Raw genomic sequence first — 16,854 nt, forward strand, 5'->3', positions numbered from 1 at the left:
GAGGAGAGTGAAAAAGTTGGCTTAAAACTCAACATTCAGAAAACTAAGATCATGGAATCTGGTCCTATCACTTCATGACAAATGGATGGGGAAACAGTGGAAACAGTGACAGACTTTATTTTGGGGGGCTCCAAAATCACTGCAGATGGTGACTGCAACCATGAAATTCAAAGATGCTTGCTCCTTGGAAGAAAAGCTATGACCAACCTAGATAGCATATTCAAAAGCAGAGACATTACTTTGCCAACAAAGGTCCATCTAGTCAAAGCTTTGGTTTTTCCAGTAGTCATGTATGGATGTGAAAGTTGGACTATAAAGAAAGCTGAGCGCCGAAGAATTGATGCTTTTGAACTGTGGTGTTGGAGAAGACTCTTGAGCGTCCCTTGGACTGCAAGGAGATCCAACCAGTCCATCCTAAAGGAGATCAGTCCTGAGTGTTCATTGGAAGGACTGATGCTGAAGCTGAAACTCCAATACTTTGGCCACCTGATGCGAAGAATTGACTCATTTGAAAAGACCCTGATGCTGGGAAAAACTGAAGGCGGGAGGAGAAGGGGACGACAGAGGATGAGATGGCAGGATGGCATCACGGACTCAATGGACATGAGTTTGAGTAGGCTCCAGGAGTTGGTGATGGACAGGAGGTCTGGCGTGCTGCAGTCCATGGGGTCACAGAATCAGACATGACTGAGTGACTGAACTGAACTGAACTGATGTTTCATCCACCTTGCTACCACTACCTGTGTTCCACTGGTGGCTATCTCATAGTCTACCGTTCCATGTCCTTGTAGGGGACATTTGGGTGTTTCCTGTAGTTTGAATCACCAACAGCGGTGTTATGAACATCCTGTGCATTTCTACCAAGGCAGGTGTGTACACTCCTTTAACAATAGACCTCGGAGTGCAACTTCTGATCCCTACGGTGTGGATCCACGCATAATGACGATTTGTTTCCAACCATCCGGTGGGTATAAAATCATATCTCATTGTGGTCTTTTTTAAGGTAATTAAAAATTTATTTATTTTATTATTTATTTTTGGCCGTGCTGGATCTTGGTTGCTGAGCAGGCTTTTCTCTAGTTTCAGCGAGCGGGGCCCTCTGTCCAGTTGCAGTGCGTGGGCTTCCCCTTGCCGTGGCGTCTCTTGCTGCAGAGCACAGGCTCTGGAACCTACAGGCTCCAGTTGCTGTGGCTCCTCAGCTCTAGGGCGTAGGCTCACTAGTTTCATTGCACAGGCTTAGCTGCTCCAAGGCATGTGGCATTGTCTCGGATCAGGGACCGAACCTATGTCTCCTGCCTCGGCTAGTGGATTCTTATCCACTGAGCCACCAGGGAAGCCCTTCATTGTGGTCTTAATTTGCATGTCTCAGCTATTAATTTAATATGTTTACTATATAGTGAAATATCTACTCACGTCTTTTACTTTTCTGCTAGTTTTTTTCTTATTGATTTATAGAAGTTCTTTGCCTATTATGACTATTCAATCTTTGTCGATTATGTGAATTGCAAACATCTTTTCCCATTGTATCATAGTTTTTACTGACTCTTCCTGTAGCTTTTGACCAGTGGTCCCAAGTCTACCCTCGACCAATTTTTTTTTTTTAAGTGAAGCTTTGCTTCCATGGGAAAACCTTTCCAATATTTAAAATCATCCTGAGGGTAAGGAAGACCACTGCCATCGAAGATGTTTTTAACTAGTTAGCCCAGGTTTCCTGACTCACATCAGAAGAATTTCCTTTACGTTACACTGCAATCAATCTTCTGCTTTCCTCAAAATATTTCCTTTTCTTTGCTAAACATTCTTAATTCCCTTAGCTTCTCCTAACTTAAGGAATTCCAAGATCTTCACTATCCTGGTGGCTCTGTTTTGTCAATGTTCATCTGCAAAAATGTAGAACTGTAAATAGTAATTTTCCACGAATTTTCTTAACCCAGACATTACATTTTTGCGAATGCTGCCAAGGTTCTGATTTCCTTTTTTAGCAACCATAACATACTGTTGGTTAATACTGAGCTTGTGGTTCGCTAAACCCTTTCCTCTTTTTCATGTTGACTGCTGCCAAGTCTAACCCACCTGATTTTTTTTGAATCCCACCACCCAGCAGCACCGTTAAAAACAGTTGCAACTTACTTGAATGATTGTTGTGCTATTTTTATATTGTAAATCTTTTTCCTTTCATTCGTGCATTGTAAATCTTCAGTTAAAAAAAAGGTACCCTAAGCATAATAAAGACAGCAGACGCATATTTACTTTATACAAATGCAACACTTGGCAAAAAACTGAGGGAAAGAAATAGCAAAAAAAATCTCTCATTCTCTTCCAACCTGAGGGCTTCCTGTCTCACAGAGTGGAGTGCAGGACTAGGGAGGGGTCAGGAACAAGACTAAAATCAAAGAGCAATGAGAGGTACCTCTTGACTTTTGACCTTCTAGGGCTCTGGTTCTTTACATATCAGAGTAGTTGGCGGGCTTTTCAAAACAAACGTTGACCGATTTTGACTTTGCCTGGCTTTTGCCTGACAGGCTGACTTTGGAGCCTAACACTGTGTCCCCAGCCCCGTTCAGATGAGCCTTGTGGGAATCTAAATGGCTCTGCTGTTTGCAGCTCTGACTGCAAGACCCAGGGCAGGGAGGCTGGGAGTGCAGACCTGGCCAAGCTCAGCCTCTGGTCGTTGAGCCCTGCACCGCTATGGGCCGGGACTCACAGGCACTGCACACGCTGCCTGCAAGTCACACCAAGGTGCAGCCAGGGAGCCTGATTTACAGTGGATGAACCAGAGCTTCTGGAGTGCTGCCCTGGCCCCTAAAGGCAGCGGGATCCATGTGAACGCACCACCTCTAGTCCCTGTTTGTCGTGTGGAGTAAAGCAGTTGGGAGGGGTACAAGGCTGAGTCTGCACAACCTCGAGGCCTGGCAGAACTTGGTGGAGAGAAGGAGAAGCCAGAAGACATGCCAGAGGTGGTTTTGCCAACAGCACAGCTGTGTCCCCGTCCTCCCCCGGCCCCCCAACACCCCGGGTGAGAACCTCTGCCTTGCTCCTGATGGTCTGCATAGCGATGGGAGCATTGCAATGAACACAGCAGCCGCCAGCTCCGTATGGTTATTAAAGTCAGCTTTCAATTGATTAAGATGAAATAAGGTGACAACTCTGATGCCCAGTCACACTGGCTATATTTCAAATGTTCACCAGCCACCTGTGGCCAGTGGCTACCTTGCTGGACAGAGCAGACACAGACATTCTCATTGCCTAAGCTCATGCAATCCTGTGAGATATGTCTGTGTAACCCCATTTACAGATCAGAACACTGAGGCTCAAAGAAGATGCCGTGACCTGCCCAAAGCAGTCACATCAGATCCAGAATAAGGACTCGGGTCTTCTGACTCTAAGGTCAAAATGCGTTCCACTTCTTCCCTGTCATCCGTCCGTCAGTGAGAAAAATGGGCAGCCCTAAAACAGAGGTTCTGAAGAGCGCTCACTCTCAGTCTGTGGGTCACAGCAGAGTCTCAATAGGTGATGGGGGAGGTTGAACTGAGTTCAATTAATTCAGCCAGATGTCTAGGGAAACCTGGTTAAACTGTCTGGGGCACCTAGTAAGAGCTCTTAGATTCCAACCACCCCTTTAGAATATTGAGAAAACCTAGGAGCAAATGGCACTTACTTCTTATACTCACTGTAAACAATACTGTGTAATTGGTAGCTGCACTCTGAATCAAAAGTCGGTATTCTCCAGCTTGGGTTTCTGTCATTTTCAAAATGACCATGGAAAAAACTCCTCTGAAACACAAGAAAGAGAACTGGTTAATCTGGAAAACGTGTGAAACAAAAACCATCAAATTTCACACTGAGTCAGAAGGCAGTTGGGCAGCTCTGGTTCATCTCCGTGGAGAACAAAGCTCCTGTCCTGCGCCGACACCCAGCTTGGGCCTTGTTAGTTTGACCTTGACCTTGATCCGGTCCCTCCCTGCGGAGTGAGCGCCTTCACCTCATGCTACCCAAGCCCCTTGGAGGAAAAACTCCTGCCAAAACCACATAGACTTGGTGGGATGCCTTCCTTGGTATCAGGGCAGCATTCATGCCAACGACAAAGCATCCTCCGAAGGCTTGTCTGCCAGCCACCTGGTCACATGCCTTGGTGCCCCGTTTGCAGAACCACATGACGGAACAAGCAAGATGTCCTGAGACTAAGAATAGTACGTTTTGTGCCCTACCCCTCCAGGGGGAAGAATTCAAGTAAAATCAGACACAAAGCATTTTCCTATGAGATAATAATCACACTGATACATCATATGGATACAAGGAGCGCGATGTCTCAATGCGAGTATTTCTAAGTCTTCAGATACTTGGTAAAGATCAGTCTGGCTAGGGGCCTTCGTTTCCCAGGGGGCACTAGTGGTGAAGAACCTGCAGGCCAGTGCAGAGGATGTAAGAGATGTGGGTTCAATCCCTGGGTCAGGAAGATCCCCTGGAGGAGGGCATGGCAACCCACTCCAGTATTCTTGCCTGGAGAATCCCATGGACGGAGGAGCCTGGAGGGCTACAGTCTATAGGGTCACAAAGAGTCGGACACGACTTAGCGACCAAACAACGACAAATATGTATTTTTTGCTCATGCCGGTGTTTTGACGTGCTTTCTTTCTCTGAACTCTTCACATTCCTAGTATCATGTGTGAACTCTTGGGGATCTCATACAAAACTCTGAGATGGTTATCAGATCTGAGTCTGAGAGCGGATTTAATTTCTGTGTGAGTGTGTGTGTGTGTGTGTGTGCGCATACGTGTGCTCAGTTGTGTCTTGACTCTTTGTGACCCCATGGACTGTAGCCCACCAGGCTCCTTTGTCCATGGGATTCTCCCGGCAAGAATACTGGAGTGGGTTGCCATTGCCTTCTCCAGGGGATCTTCCCAACCCAGGGATCGAACCCGTGTCTCTTGTGTCTCCTGTATTGGCAGGCTGATTCTTTACCACTGTACCAGCTGGGAAGCCCTTAATTTCTGTAACTCTTTGCTATGGAGAAGTTGCTAAAAATGTCTTGGTACTAGGTTAACTAACCCACAAAAGACCTGTGACTTTGGCTGCCTGACCTACAACAAAAAAAGGCACTCTTTCAGCAGAGTAAAAAGAACCCTAATTTTTTAATTTTTCTTTTTGGTCTCACTCCAAGAGCTGTTGTGGCATTTTATATATGCATATCTATATACCTATATACATATAATATATATGTTTATATATTAGTCTCTAAGAAGAGATTTAATTTTGTTTTACTGGAATTCTGTGGTGTGTGGAAAAAATGATCATTTACATGCTTTCTAGCATACACAGAGTGATAACATCATGTGGTATTCGATTTTAATGAAATTATTGGAACATTTCTTTAAGGCAAAATTCTTAATAACAGAGTGCTTTGCTTTAACCCCAAGGTAAACGTAAGTAAAAAAAGAGAAGTGAGTAATATGGCCTCAAAAGAGGAAAGGAAAATGAATGTGCTCTAAGGTTTAGAACCAGACTTCAGAATTATAGCTACTGGCCTGAAAACTACTTCAATGTTGGTCTGACCTTATAGAAACAAATTCGAATCCTTGGTACAAGCCAATCATGGGTGTTCTCCCGTGTTCCAGGTAGGTGGCATGGAGCCCTCTTTGGGTCATTGAGGGGCCGTATTCTGCATTGCTTCTAGAAAGACAATGCCTCTGCTAGTTTGGGGGATGCCAGAACAACCCAAGAATTAGAGAATAAAGCATTGTAGAATTAGTAAGTGGGCATTCAAATGGCCCGTGCCGCCTGCTTCCTACCCTCCCTGGTCATGGACAGCAGGGGGCTGCAGTCAGCACAGGGTTAGAGTCAGGGCTTTGCTGTCAATCTAAGACGTGTTTCTGGATCCTGACACCAATGCTCGCCACACAGAGGTCAATTTCTAACGTTTCATGATATCACACATTGCAATTCTGCTCATCATGCTGGAAAACAAAACAGGTAAACAATTCCCAGAAAGAAGCTTCTCACTACTTTAACTAGTCAGCTCCTTGCTACTTTAACCAGAATGGAAGAGAAATTTTCTAATTTTTTATCTTTAAGACAAATGAAAACACAAGCCGTTGGAATTCCCTGATGGTCACAGTGGTTTATACTCTGCCTGCCGATGCAGGGGATTTGGGTTTGATCCCTGGCCTGGGAAGAATCTACATCCTGTGAGGCAACCGAGCCCATGCTCCACAACTACTGAGCCTGCACTCTAGAGCCTGTGTGATCCAGCAAGAGAAGCCACCGCAATGAGAGGCCCTTGCACTACAGTGAGAGAGAAGCCCCCACTCGCTGCAACTAGAGAAAGTCCACACAATAGCCATGAAGATCCAGTGGAGCCAAAAATAAAATATGTAAATAAAATTTTTTGAAAACAGCCACCTTTAAAATCCTTTTCACTATTTGTTTTACATTTTGTCAGCTATCACTATGTTCTTAGGCCCTGGCTGCTCAAAATCTCAGTCATGTCCAACCCCATGGACTATGGCCCACCAGGTTCCTCTGTCCATGGGATTTCCCAGGGAAGAATACTGGAGTGGGTTGCCATTTCCTCCTCCAAGGGATCTTTCCAATCCAGGGATAGAACCTGCATCTCCTATGTCTCCTGCATTGGCAGGTGGATTCTTTACCACTAGCACCACCTGGGAAGCCCTTGTTAGGCTCTGCTGCTGCCGCTGCTAAGTCACTTCAGTCGTGTCCGACTCTGTGCGACCCCACAGACAGCAGCCCACCAGGCTCCCCTGTCCCTGGGATTCTCCAGGCAAGAGTACTGGAGTGGGGTGCCGTCACCTTCTCTGTCTTAGGCCCTAAATATACCATATATGTCTATATAACTTTTTAAATTAATAGACTTTATTTTTTATGACAATTTTACATTTATGGGAAAACAACATAAACACAGAGATCCTGAACACATCCTTCCCCATCCGCCCCACCACCCCCAGTTTTCCTGTTACTAACATCTTGCATACGTGTGGTGTATTTGCTACAAGTGATGAACCAATACTGATATTAACTTAAGTCCGTAGTTTACATTAGGACTCACTTTTTGTGTTGTTTACCCTGTGCATTTTGACTGCTATAAAATGTCATGAATCCATGACTTAACTAATTTTTTGGTTCACTTTATTTCACTGGAGATACGAGTTACAATGGACGTCTACAGCAGTTTGAAAAGAAACTCCAAATGAAGCAAGAATGTCTTTTTTTTTAATGGGAAGAAAGTATTCCTCCAAAAATCCTTGTGGTTACACATTGCCGCCCTGGCTCCCACTTACCTGTTTTGTAAATCGAAGTGTGGCTGGCAGTTTAGGTAGCTGTGTTTAAAGACCCAGAGACAGGAAGTGTTCCCTGGGGCGGAGACCAGCACTTGCAGTGTGATGGAGGCAGCCACGTCCACCTGCACAGTGGCCGCTTCGTAGATGGTCTCTGAGCCCTCGGGCCTCAAGGCACACGCCAGGTCTTCCCGGGATTCTGATGCCTACGCCATCGATGAAACAATGTGAATTTACTACAAGGGCAGGTTTAATAACTCTTCCTTTTAGCTGGAAACTTTACCAAATACATACATGTGGAAATCCTGCATACAACATGCGAGCGCATCATAACCCATGGAGGACATACCACTGACTAAAGTTCATATCATTTATAATTCTCTAAGGAAAAGACAATTTTAGGCTGCATTTCTAAAAATGCTTTATAGACTGTTACAGGTTGAATTGTGCTACCCCCAAATTCAGAAAAGGGTGGCAGAGGATGAGATGTTTGGATAGCACCACCGACTCAATGAACATGAGTTTGACCATGCTCCAGGAGGTGATGAAGGACAGGGGAGCCTGGTGTGCTGCAGTCCATGGGGTCACAAAGAGTTAGACACAACTGAGCCACTGAACAATAACAACAAGAAGAAATAGCAAAACAAAGTGAAATGTGATGTGCCTGATAAACAGAAGTGCACAACTTCACAAGGTGCATTTAAGGGCTCTGGACCTTCAGAGCAGGGAGAAGTGACTTCCAGGCGGGGACAGTGGGGGTGGAGATGCTCCACTGGAGTGCAGCAACTGAGCTGGATATTAAAAGATGGACTCAGAATAAAGTAAAGCAAGAACAACAACAAAACCCTGACATGCTAGAAGAAAATATGTGCTATGCATATGACAAATAAAGCGCTAATACCCCTAATATGTAAAGAATTTTTTTTAACACTGAGAGACACAGAAGCAAAAACATGATAGAAAAAAGGGAAAAAGAAATCAATAGACAATTCACAAAAACATTATAAAGAATGGCTCTTGAACACACGAGAAAATGTTTAAATTCACATATGATCAGAAAAACTCAAACAACATTGAGATAGCACTTATCTATCACACTAGCAAAATTTTGTTGGTGAGGCTATAAGGAAATATCCACTCTCCTACGTTGCTGGAGAAAGACAAACTGGTGCACTCTTCTAGGGGGGGTCTGGAATTCACCAACACCTAATAGAACTATTATGCACTTTACCCTCTCAGCCAGCAATCCCATTTTGAAGACTGTACGTCCAACAACTGATTGAACATCATTTATAATTGCAAAATATTAGAAACCAGCTAAGTGCTTGCACATAGGGAAGCACTTAAGCGCTCACACACAGCAGAGTGATGGAATAAATGGTGGTCCATCCACACAATCGAGGACACGCAGTTATAGAGAAGGGTGAGGACAAGCTCCATGAACTGATTTGCAGTGATTTCCTGGACAGATGCTAAGTGAAGAAAGCTGGGTTCAAAATGTTTCTACTTTCAGTTACACTATCCTTTGGGTAACAAGGAAGGCGACTAAGACAACACACATGTATCTGCTCATTTGTGCACAAGAAATACAGGACTAACATAAAAAACTTAAGGGACCGGCTCAGTACAGGAGATAGATGGGGTATGGAGGAAACTTGGAAGTAGGGATGAAGAAGGCACGACACTTCTCTGAGTATGTCTTTTATCACATAGCTTTAGCTTTCAGGACCATAATCACGTTTCAGATACTCACAAAATAAATCATTAACGTCAACCAGGATATGGGGGAACTCAAAATGGAATGCAAACCAAGTGAACTTAACTGCATCACAAATAACTAACATAATCAGAGTGAAGGGACTGGGAAAGAAAGGAACAAACCTAAGTAACCTGGGAAAAGAATGCTTTGGATGGTATGAGGTTAAAGACAAAAAGAATTGCACACAAGTACTATATTCCCAGGGGCTTCCCAGGGTGGCGCTAGTGGTAAAGAACCTGCCTGCCAATGCAGGAGACGTTAGAGACATGAGTTCAATCCCCGGGTCAGGAAGATCCCCTGGAAAAGAGCATGGCAACCCACTCCAATATTCTTGCCTGGAGCACCTCATGGACAGAGAAGCCTGGCGGGCTACAGTCCATAGCGTCGCTAAGAGTTGGACACGACTGAAGAGACTTAGCACACACGCACTGTATTCTAGTTGGTAAATCTTTTTCTCACTGGGATGTGGGTTAGCAATTCTGACACACCAGCACGTGTATGCTAAGTTGCCTCAGTCATGTCCGACTCTTTGCGACCCCGGGGACTGTAGTCCACCAGGCTACAGACTCTGTCCACAGGATTCTCCAGGCAAGAATACTAGAGTGGGCTGCCATTTACACCAGAAATGAATATTATTATTGAATGATAATAAAGTAGATTATTTCAGATAATGAAAGCCAGGGGTCTTACTGTCAGAGAGAGAAGTACAACTGAGGAAAGACAGAAAGGTAGAATGAACCCTTTGGTGCTGAATTGAATTCACAGTTCTCAGCATGCATTCATGGTGATACATAGATAGAGATGATAAAGAGATAAATATAGTCTGTATGGATGGAGGGTGCAGGCAGTATACAAGCATATATAGCCTACCTCTGTCTGCCAAGAAGACCCAGAAGCAACAATGCTCAGGAGCAATAAGCACACTCAGCTCTCAGATCTTGGTTTCTAAATACTATTCTCCATGAAACCAATGCTTCTTGGAGAAGTGGTTAGTTCCAGGGCCAGCAAAGGAAAAATACAAGATGAGTCTGAACTATGCTGTAGTGCCAAAAAGTAAGGGTGTGCTTCAAAAATTATGGGGACATGTTGAAAAGACACAGGAACCAAGCTGAAGTAGCTCCCAGTGACCAAAGCTGGAAACATCTGAGCCACAAAATAAAGTGTTAGTTTGGGGCTATAATCCATGCAATAAAATAAGTATCTATAAGTCTAGACTGATTAAATAAATAACATGGAGAGAAGACACAGCTCTTCCTCGCAGAAGAATTCCAGTTAGGAACAAGTTAGGGAATTGTTCCCTAATTCCAGTTAGGGAACAAGGGGGCAAAGAAGCTCATCATTAGGAAAACTTCACAGTAATAATGGTTATAGGCAAGATTCACCAGTGGATGCTAAAATCAGTAGGTGAAAAACAGAGAAGAAACAGAATATTTGTATCTCCCCACAATCCTTTTTAACTACAAAGGAAAAATAGTAGCCTTGTAGGGGAGAAACTCAGGACACACCACCTTAATCTTCAAACAGAAATGATAATGATGGGAAATCTCAGATCTGAAATAACAATTAAGTGAATTGTGGAAACAGTAAAATAATCCTATTTTGATTCCAGGCTATACTGTGATACAGCTCAGGATGGAGTTGCTTATTTATTAGAGCTGCCTTGGCCAGCTTAGTCAACTAAAGAGTGCTTGGTTCTTCAAAAAACCTGTGAACTATAAGAGTTTTAGAAAGATGTCTCATCTGAGAACCGTAAACTATGGAAGAAATCAAAACTGCTTTTGAGAAAAGCCACTGACACCCTAATAATCCATCTCACATCAAAGTAGGAAAATACCCAGAAGGAGCGGCTTCAGCTTCAGGAAGGCGAAAGTTCAGTTTTGCCACGGTTAGGATGGTTGCTTGATGTGGTTTAGGAACTATTAGGTCTTAATACGATCCTGAATATTGCATAAGCATACAATTTATTCTACATAAAAAAGATAATACAGAGCTTAATACTAGGAACCAAGACCAATCATCATGGATTTTTTTTTTAAAGATCGTGATTTATAAGAAAGCACTTAAATGTGTGCAGCTATTTTCTCACATTGAAAAGACACTAAAAGTTTAAAACATCACAGCAAATAATAGTAAAATTTTTTCTTGTCTGCACTAAAATATCATGTACGCCAAATGTCTTAATTATTAACAAGCCAATGTGTTAATGACACCAACATCTGTTAAAAATTTAAACCCAAATAAGTAAGTAAATAAACAAACAAACTATGCTTCCATGTTATGTGTACTCTATAAAAGAAAACAGAGTAACTATAGCTTTGTATGAATCCTGAACTGGATAAAAACCATAGAATTGGTTAATTTATGTTCACATTTTATTGTATATAGACTTCTAATATTTTCAGTTTCTTAATCATTTAAGCTTCCTTCATTTGAGTAAACACCTAGGCTATGTTAGCTGAGTAGCATTAAGAAGAGTAATGAAAAACAAGGGTGGAACTTGAAGGAGTCAGAGCCAGTTTATGGAGTGATATGCACGTCGGTTGAAGTCATGAGAAGACCAAGCCAGGCTGTAAAGAATGTAGCTATGCTTCAAGAAGAATAGTCTGGGGGCCTCTCTGGTGGCTCAGGGGTACAGAATCCACCTACCAAAGCAGGGGACTCGGGTTCAATCCCTGGGTGGGGAAGATCCCACATGCCACGGGACAACTAAGCCCGTGTGCCACAACTGTTGAGCCTGTGCTCTGGAAGAACCTGGGAACTGCAACTACTGAGGCTGTGTGCCACAACTGCTGAAGCCCGCGCGTCCTAGAGCCTGTGTTCGCTAGGGAAGCCTGAGCACACCATCTAGAGTAGGCCCAGATCTCTGCAACCAGAGAAAGTACATGCAAAGCAACAGAGACTCAGTGCAGCCCAAAATTAATTAAGAGAGAGAGAAAAAAGAAGTCCAGCAGCCCTATCTGAGCTGAACTGTAGAAGGAAGAAGCCACTTACAATATTATTGTGACTATGAGGGCTGGAATTAGGGAAGTGGCAGGGAGACTGGACGGAGGAGCATGGTGGGCTGCAGTTGGACATGACTGAGCGACTTCACTTTCACTTTTCACTTTCATGCATTGGAGAAGGAAATGGCAACCCACTCCAGTGTTCTTGCCTGGAGAATCCCAGGGATGGGGGAGCCTGGTGGGCTGCTGTCTGTGGGGTCGCACAGAGTCAGACACGACTGAAGCGACTTAGCAGCAGCAGGGAGACTGGAGAATATGAGGTGGTTAAATAAGAACTAGGAAAGAAAGGAAATTGATAAGACTTGGTAACTGACCAAATGTGAGGGCAGAGAAAGGAAGCGGTCCAGAGTGAGGCTGAGCTTTCAAGCTTAGGATCTAGATGGGGCTGTAAACAGAAAACCATTAAAGCAAGATGTTTGGGGAAATAGAAATGAAGTAAATTATATAGGTGGGTCTTAATGAGCAAATGGAAAAAATCTACTTATGTAAACCCAGGAGGCAGTTGGAAATTTAGAGATTCAGGGCTTGAGAGAGAAGCCTGGCTTTATTTTAAGGAGAAAAGGAAATCTTTGTTTCTTATTCATTCTGAGTATCACTGTCCTTCCAAAATCTAAGCCCGAAGAGAATGTGACTCTTGTTAGGATGGAGTCCCAGGTAACAATGAGGAGAGATGCTCATCAATACCCCATATGAGTGCATAGTTACTTAAATACGTAAAAAGAAAAGCTCATAAGCCATAGCAGGTCTCAATAGCTTACAAAATATGGTCTCCAGAGAAAATAGCTAAAATTGTCATTTTACTATTACTTTACCATGGGATTCGAAGATGATGTCCCCATTGATGAATCATTGTTTCCATGGTTGATTAAAACACACTTGATCTCAGGCAGATCTTGATTTGTAACAGTCTGGAATATCATTGCGGAAAAAACTGTGAAAGCAAACAAAGGCAGTGATGTTGGTACATGCACACCTTAAAAAGAAAATATGTATTCATCTTATAATAAAACAAAATGTAATCAAGGAAAAGTGGCCAGCAGGCAAGCATGCAGGAAGTATAATTTCACAAAAGGCAAGTCTTACTATAAATCTTGAGCAGAGGTCCTTACAGCAGTGTTTTCCAAGGGAACATTCTTGGGTGATGGAAATATCCCTTATCTGTGCTGTTCAACAGGGTGGTCTTTAGCTGCATTTAGCATCAAGCATTTGAAGTGAGGCTAGTGCAGCTGAGGACTGGTTATTTGTATACCAGCCATTTTTTTCTTCTTTATGGTTTCCTGGTGCATATACAAGTTACGTTTATGGTACAGTGTAGCCTTTTAAGCGTGCAACAGCATTATACCTAAGAATACAAGGTGTATACCTTAACTAAAACATACTTTCTTGCTGAAAAATGCTAACCATCATCTGAGCCGTCAGTGAATTGTAGTAGTAACATCAAAGATCACTGATCAAAGATCACCAAAACAACTATAATTATAGTGAAAACATTTGAAATATTGTGAGAATTACCAAAACGTGACATAGAGATACAAAACGTGCAAATGCTGTTTTATCATCACATAATTTTGAATTTCCCACTTTTCTTTTTGTAGCTGATTTCTGTGATCAGAAACATCCTGGAGAATGTTCCAAGTGAGCTTGAGAAGACTGTATATTCACTGCTGTTAGATGGAATGTTCTGTAAATGTCTGTTAGGTCCGATGTTTCCTTATTGATTCCATGTCTAGATGATCTATCCTTTGTTGAAACTGGGGTACTGAAGTCCCTTTGTGTTATTGCATTGTTATTTCTCCCTTCAGGTCTGTTAGCATTTGCCTATTTGCTTAATTTCTTTAGGTGCTCCCATGTCAGGTGCATAAATATTTACACATATCATATCCTCTATGGGGTGACCCTTTCTTTCATTGACCCTTTTTACCTCTTATGACAGTCTTTGGCTAAAGTCTATTTTGTCTGATGTAAGTATAGATGTCTCCACTTTTGGTTTCCATGAGCATGCAGTATCTTTTTCCATCCCTTTACTTTTAGTCTGCGTGTGTCTTTAAAACTGATTAGGAACTTCCCGGGTGGCCCAGTGGTTAAGAATCCACCAGCCAATACAGGGGACACAGGTTTGGTCGCTGGTTTGGGCAGATCCCACGTGCCTTGGAGCAACTAAGCCTGCTAGCCCCACCACTGAAGCCAGTGTACTCTGGAGTCCACGTACCACAACTACTGAGCCCACGCACCACAACCAGAGCCCGTGCACTGCAGTGAAAGATCCTGCATGCTGCAACTAAGACCCAACACAGCCAAATTAATAAAATCAATAAGTATTCTTTAAAAAATTGTTGAAGGACAGTTTGCCAGGTATTCTTGGTTAGCTGTTTTTTTCTTTTAGTATTTCAAATATATAATGCCATTCCTTTCTGGCCTACAAAGTCTCTGCTGAAAAATCTGCTGATAGTACTACAGAGGGTCCACTGTTTCTCTTCTTGCTGCCTTTAGGATTTTCTCCTTGTCTTTAGTTTCTGACAGTGTATCTATAATGTGTCTCAGCAGGTCTCTTTACATTCATCTTATCTGGAAGTCTCTGGACTTCTTGGACCTGGATGTCTGTTGCTTTTCCCCAGATGAGGGGATTTCTCAGCCATTATCTCTTTGAATAAATGTTGTGCCCTTTCTCTTTCTCTTCATCTTTTGGGACACCTATAATATGACTATTAGTTTAGTTTGAAGTTATCTGTTAAGTCCCTTAAACTGTCTTCACTCTTTTCTTTTTTCCCTTATTGCTCCTCTGATTGGATGAATTCCACTATATCTAGTTGGTTGGTGAACTTCTTTTCCGAATTTTTCAGTTATTGTATTCTTCTTAACCTTTCTCTCTCTGTGGAAATTCTCACTTTATTCATGTATTGTTCTCAGGCAGCATCAGTGAGCATCTTTATGACTGTTAGTTTGAATCTTTTTTAAAAAAACAACTATTTATTTATTTATTTATTTTTGGCTGCGCTGGGTCTTCTTCGCTGCCTGTGGGCTTTGTCTTGTTGCACAGAGTGGGGGCTACTCCCTAGTCAAGGTTATCAGACTTCTCATTGCCGTGGCTTCTCTTGTTGGATCACACAGGCTCTAGAGTGTGGGCTCAGTAGTTGTGACATGCGGGCTCGGTTGCCTTACAGCATGTGGAATCTTCCTGAACAAGGAATGGAACCCACACCCTCTGCTTTGGCAAGGGGATTCTTAACCAGTGGACCACCAGGGAAGTCCTATTTTGAGCTCTTTACAGGTAAATCACTTATCTCCATTTCACTAAGGTTTGTTTCTGGAGTTTTATCTTATTCTTTTGTTTGAAACACACTCCTTTCTTTCTTCTTCTTTGCTTATCTCTGTTGGTTTCTGTGGATTAGATAAAACAGCCAGTCTTCACAGAATAGCCTCTCGTAGAAGAAATCTTATCCTTCCACCCAGGCTTAGTTCTTGGTTCAGTTCAGTTCAGTTCAGTTGCTCAGTTGTGTCTGACTATTTGCGACCCCATGAATCGCAGCACACCAGGCCTCTCTGTCCCATCACCAACTCCCGGAGTTTACCCAAACTCATGTCCATCGAGTCGGTGATGCCATCCAGCCATCTCATCCTCTGTCGTCCCCTTCTCCTCCTGCCCCCAATCCTTCCCAGCATCAGAGTCTTTTCCAATGAGTCAACTCGTCACATGAGGTGGCCAAAGTACTGGAGTTTCAACCTCAGCATCAGTCCTTCCAATGAATATCCAGAACTGGTCTCCTTTAGGATGGACTGGTTGGACTTCCTTGCAGTCCAAGGGACTCTCAAGAGTCTTCTTCAACAACACAGTTCAAAAGCATCAATTCTTTGGTGCTCAGTTTTCTTCACAGTCCAACTCTCACATGACCACTGGAAAAACCATAGCCTTGACTAGATGGACCTTTGTTGGCAAAGCAATGTCTGCTTTTCAATATGCTGTCTAGGTTGGTCATAGCTTTCCTTCCAAGGAGTAAGCGTCTTTTAATTTCATGGTTGCAGTCACTATCCCCAGTGATTTTGGAGCCCCCAAATATAAAGTCTGACACTGTTTCCACTGTTTCCCCATCTATTTCCCATGAAGTGATGGGACCAGATGCCATGATCTTTGTTTTCTGAATGTTGAGCTTTAAGCCAACTTTTCACTCTCCTCTTTCACTTTCATCAGGAGGTTTTTTAGTTCCTCTTCACTTTCTGCCATAAGGGTGGTGTCATCTGCATATCTGAGCTTATTGATATTTCTCTCCTCAATCTTGATTCCAGCTTGTGCTTCTTCCAGTCCAGCGTTTCTCATGATGTACTCTGCATATAAGTTAAATAAGCAGGGTGACAATATACAGCCTTGACATACTCCTTTTCCTATTTGGAACCAGTCTGTTGTGCCATATCTAATTCTAACTGTTGCTTCCTGACCTGCATATAGGTTTCTCAAGAGGCAGGTCAGGTGGTCTGGTATCCCCATCTCTTTCAGAATTTTCCACAGTTTATTGTGATCCACACAGTCAAAGGCTTTGGCATAGTCAATAAAGCAGAAATAGATGTTTTTCTGGAACTCTCTTGCTTTTTCCATGATCCAGCGGATGTTGGCAATTTGATTTCTGGTTCCTCTGCCTTTGCTAAAACCAGCTTGAACATCTGGAAGTTCACAGATTACGTATTGCTGAAGCCTGGCTTGGAGAATTTTGAGCATTACTTTACTAGCATGTGAGATGAGTGCAATTGTGCGGTAGTTTGAGCATTCTTTGGCATTGCCTTTCTTTGAGATTGGAATGAAAACGGACCT

The 16,854-nt window shown here is 43.0% G+C and overlaps 1 protein-coding gene across 1 annotated transcript in view; it reads right to left on the reverse strand.

Moving 5' to 3' along the window:
* FLT3 (fms related tyrosine kinase 3) overlaps positions 1 to 16,854 on the reverse strand; it is a 67,991-nt gene that overhangs the window by 39,642 nt on the left and 11,495 nt on the right. The window contains exons 2-4 of the mRNA XM_018056593.1: positions 12,866 to 12,984; positions 7,296 to 7,498; positions 3,659 to 3,774 (exon numbers count right to left, since the gene is read on the reverse strand). Coding sequence (XP_017912082.1) covers positions 3,659 to 3,774; positions 7,296 to 7,498; positions 12,866 to 12,984 — 438 coding nt within the window. The remainder of the gene's footprint in view (positions 1 to 3,658; positions 3,775 to 7,295; positions 7,499 to 12,865; positions 12,985 to 16,854) is intronic.

Source organism: Capra hircus, chromosome 12 (assembly GCF_001704415.2).
Source record: "Capra hircus breed San Clemente chromosome 12, ASM170441v1, whole genome shotgun sequence".
Lineage (NCBI taxonomy): Eukaryota > Metazoa > Chordata > Mammalia > Artiodactyla > Bovidae > Capra > Capra hircus.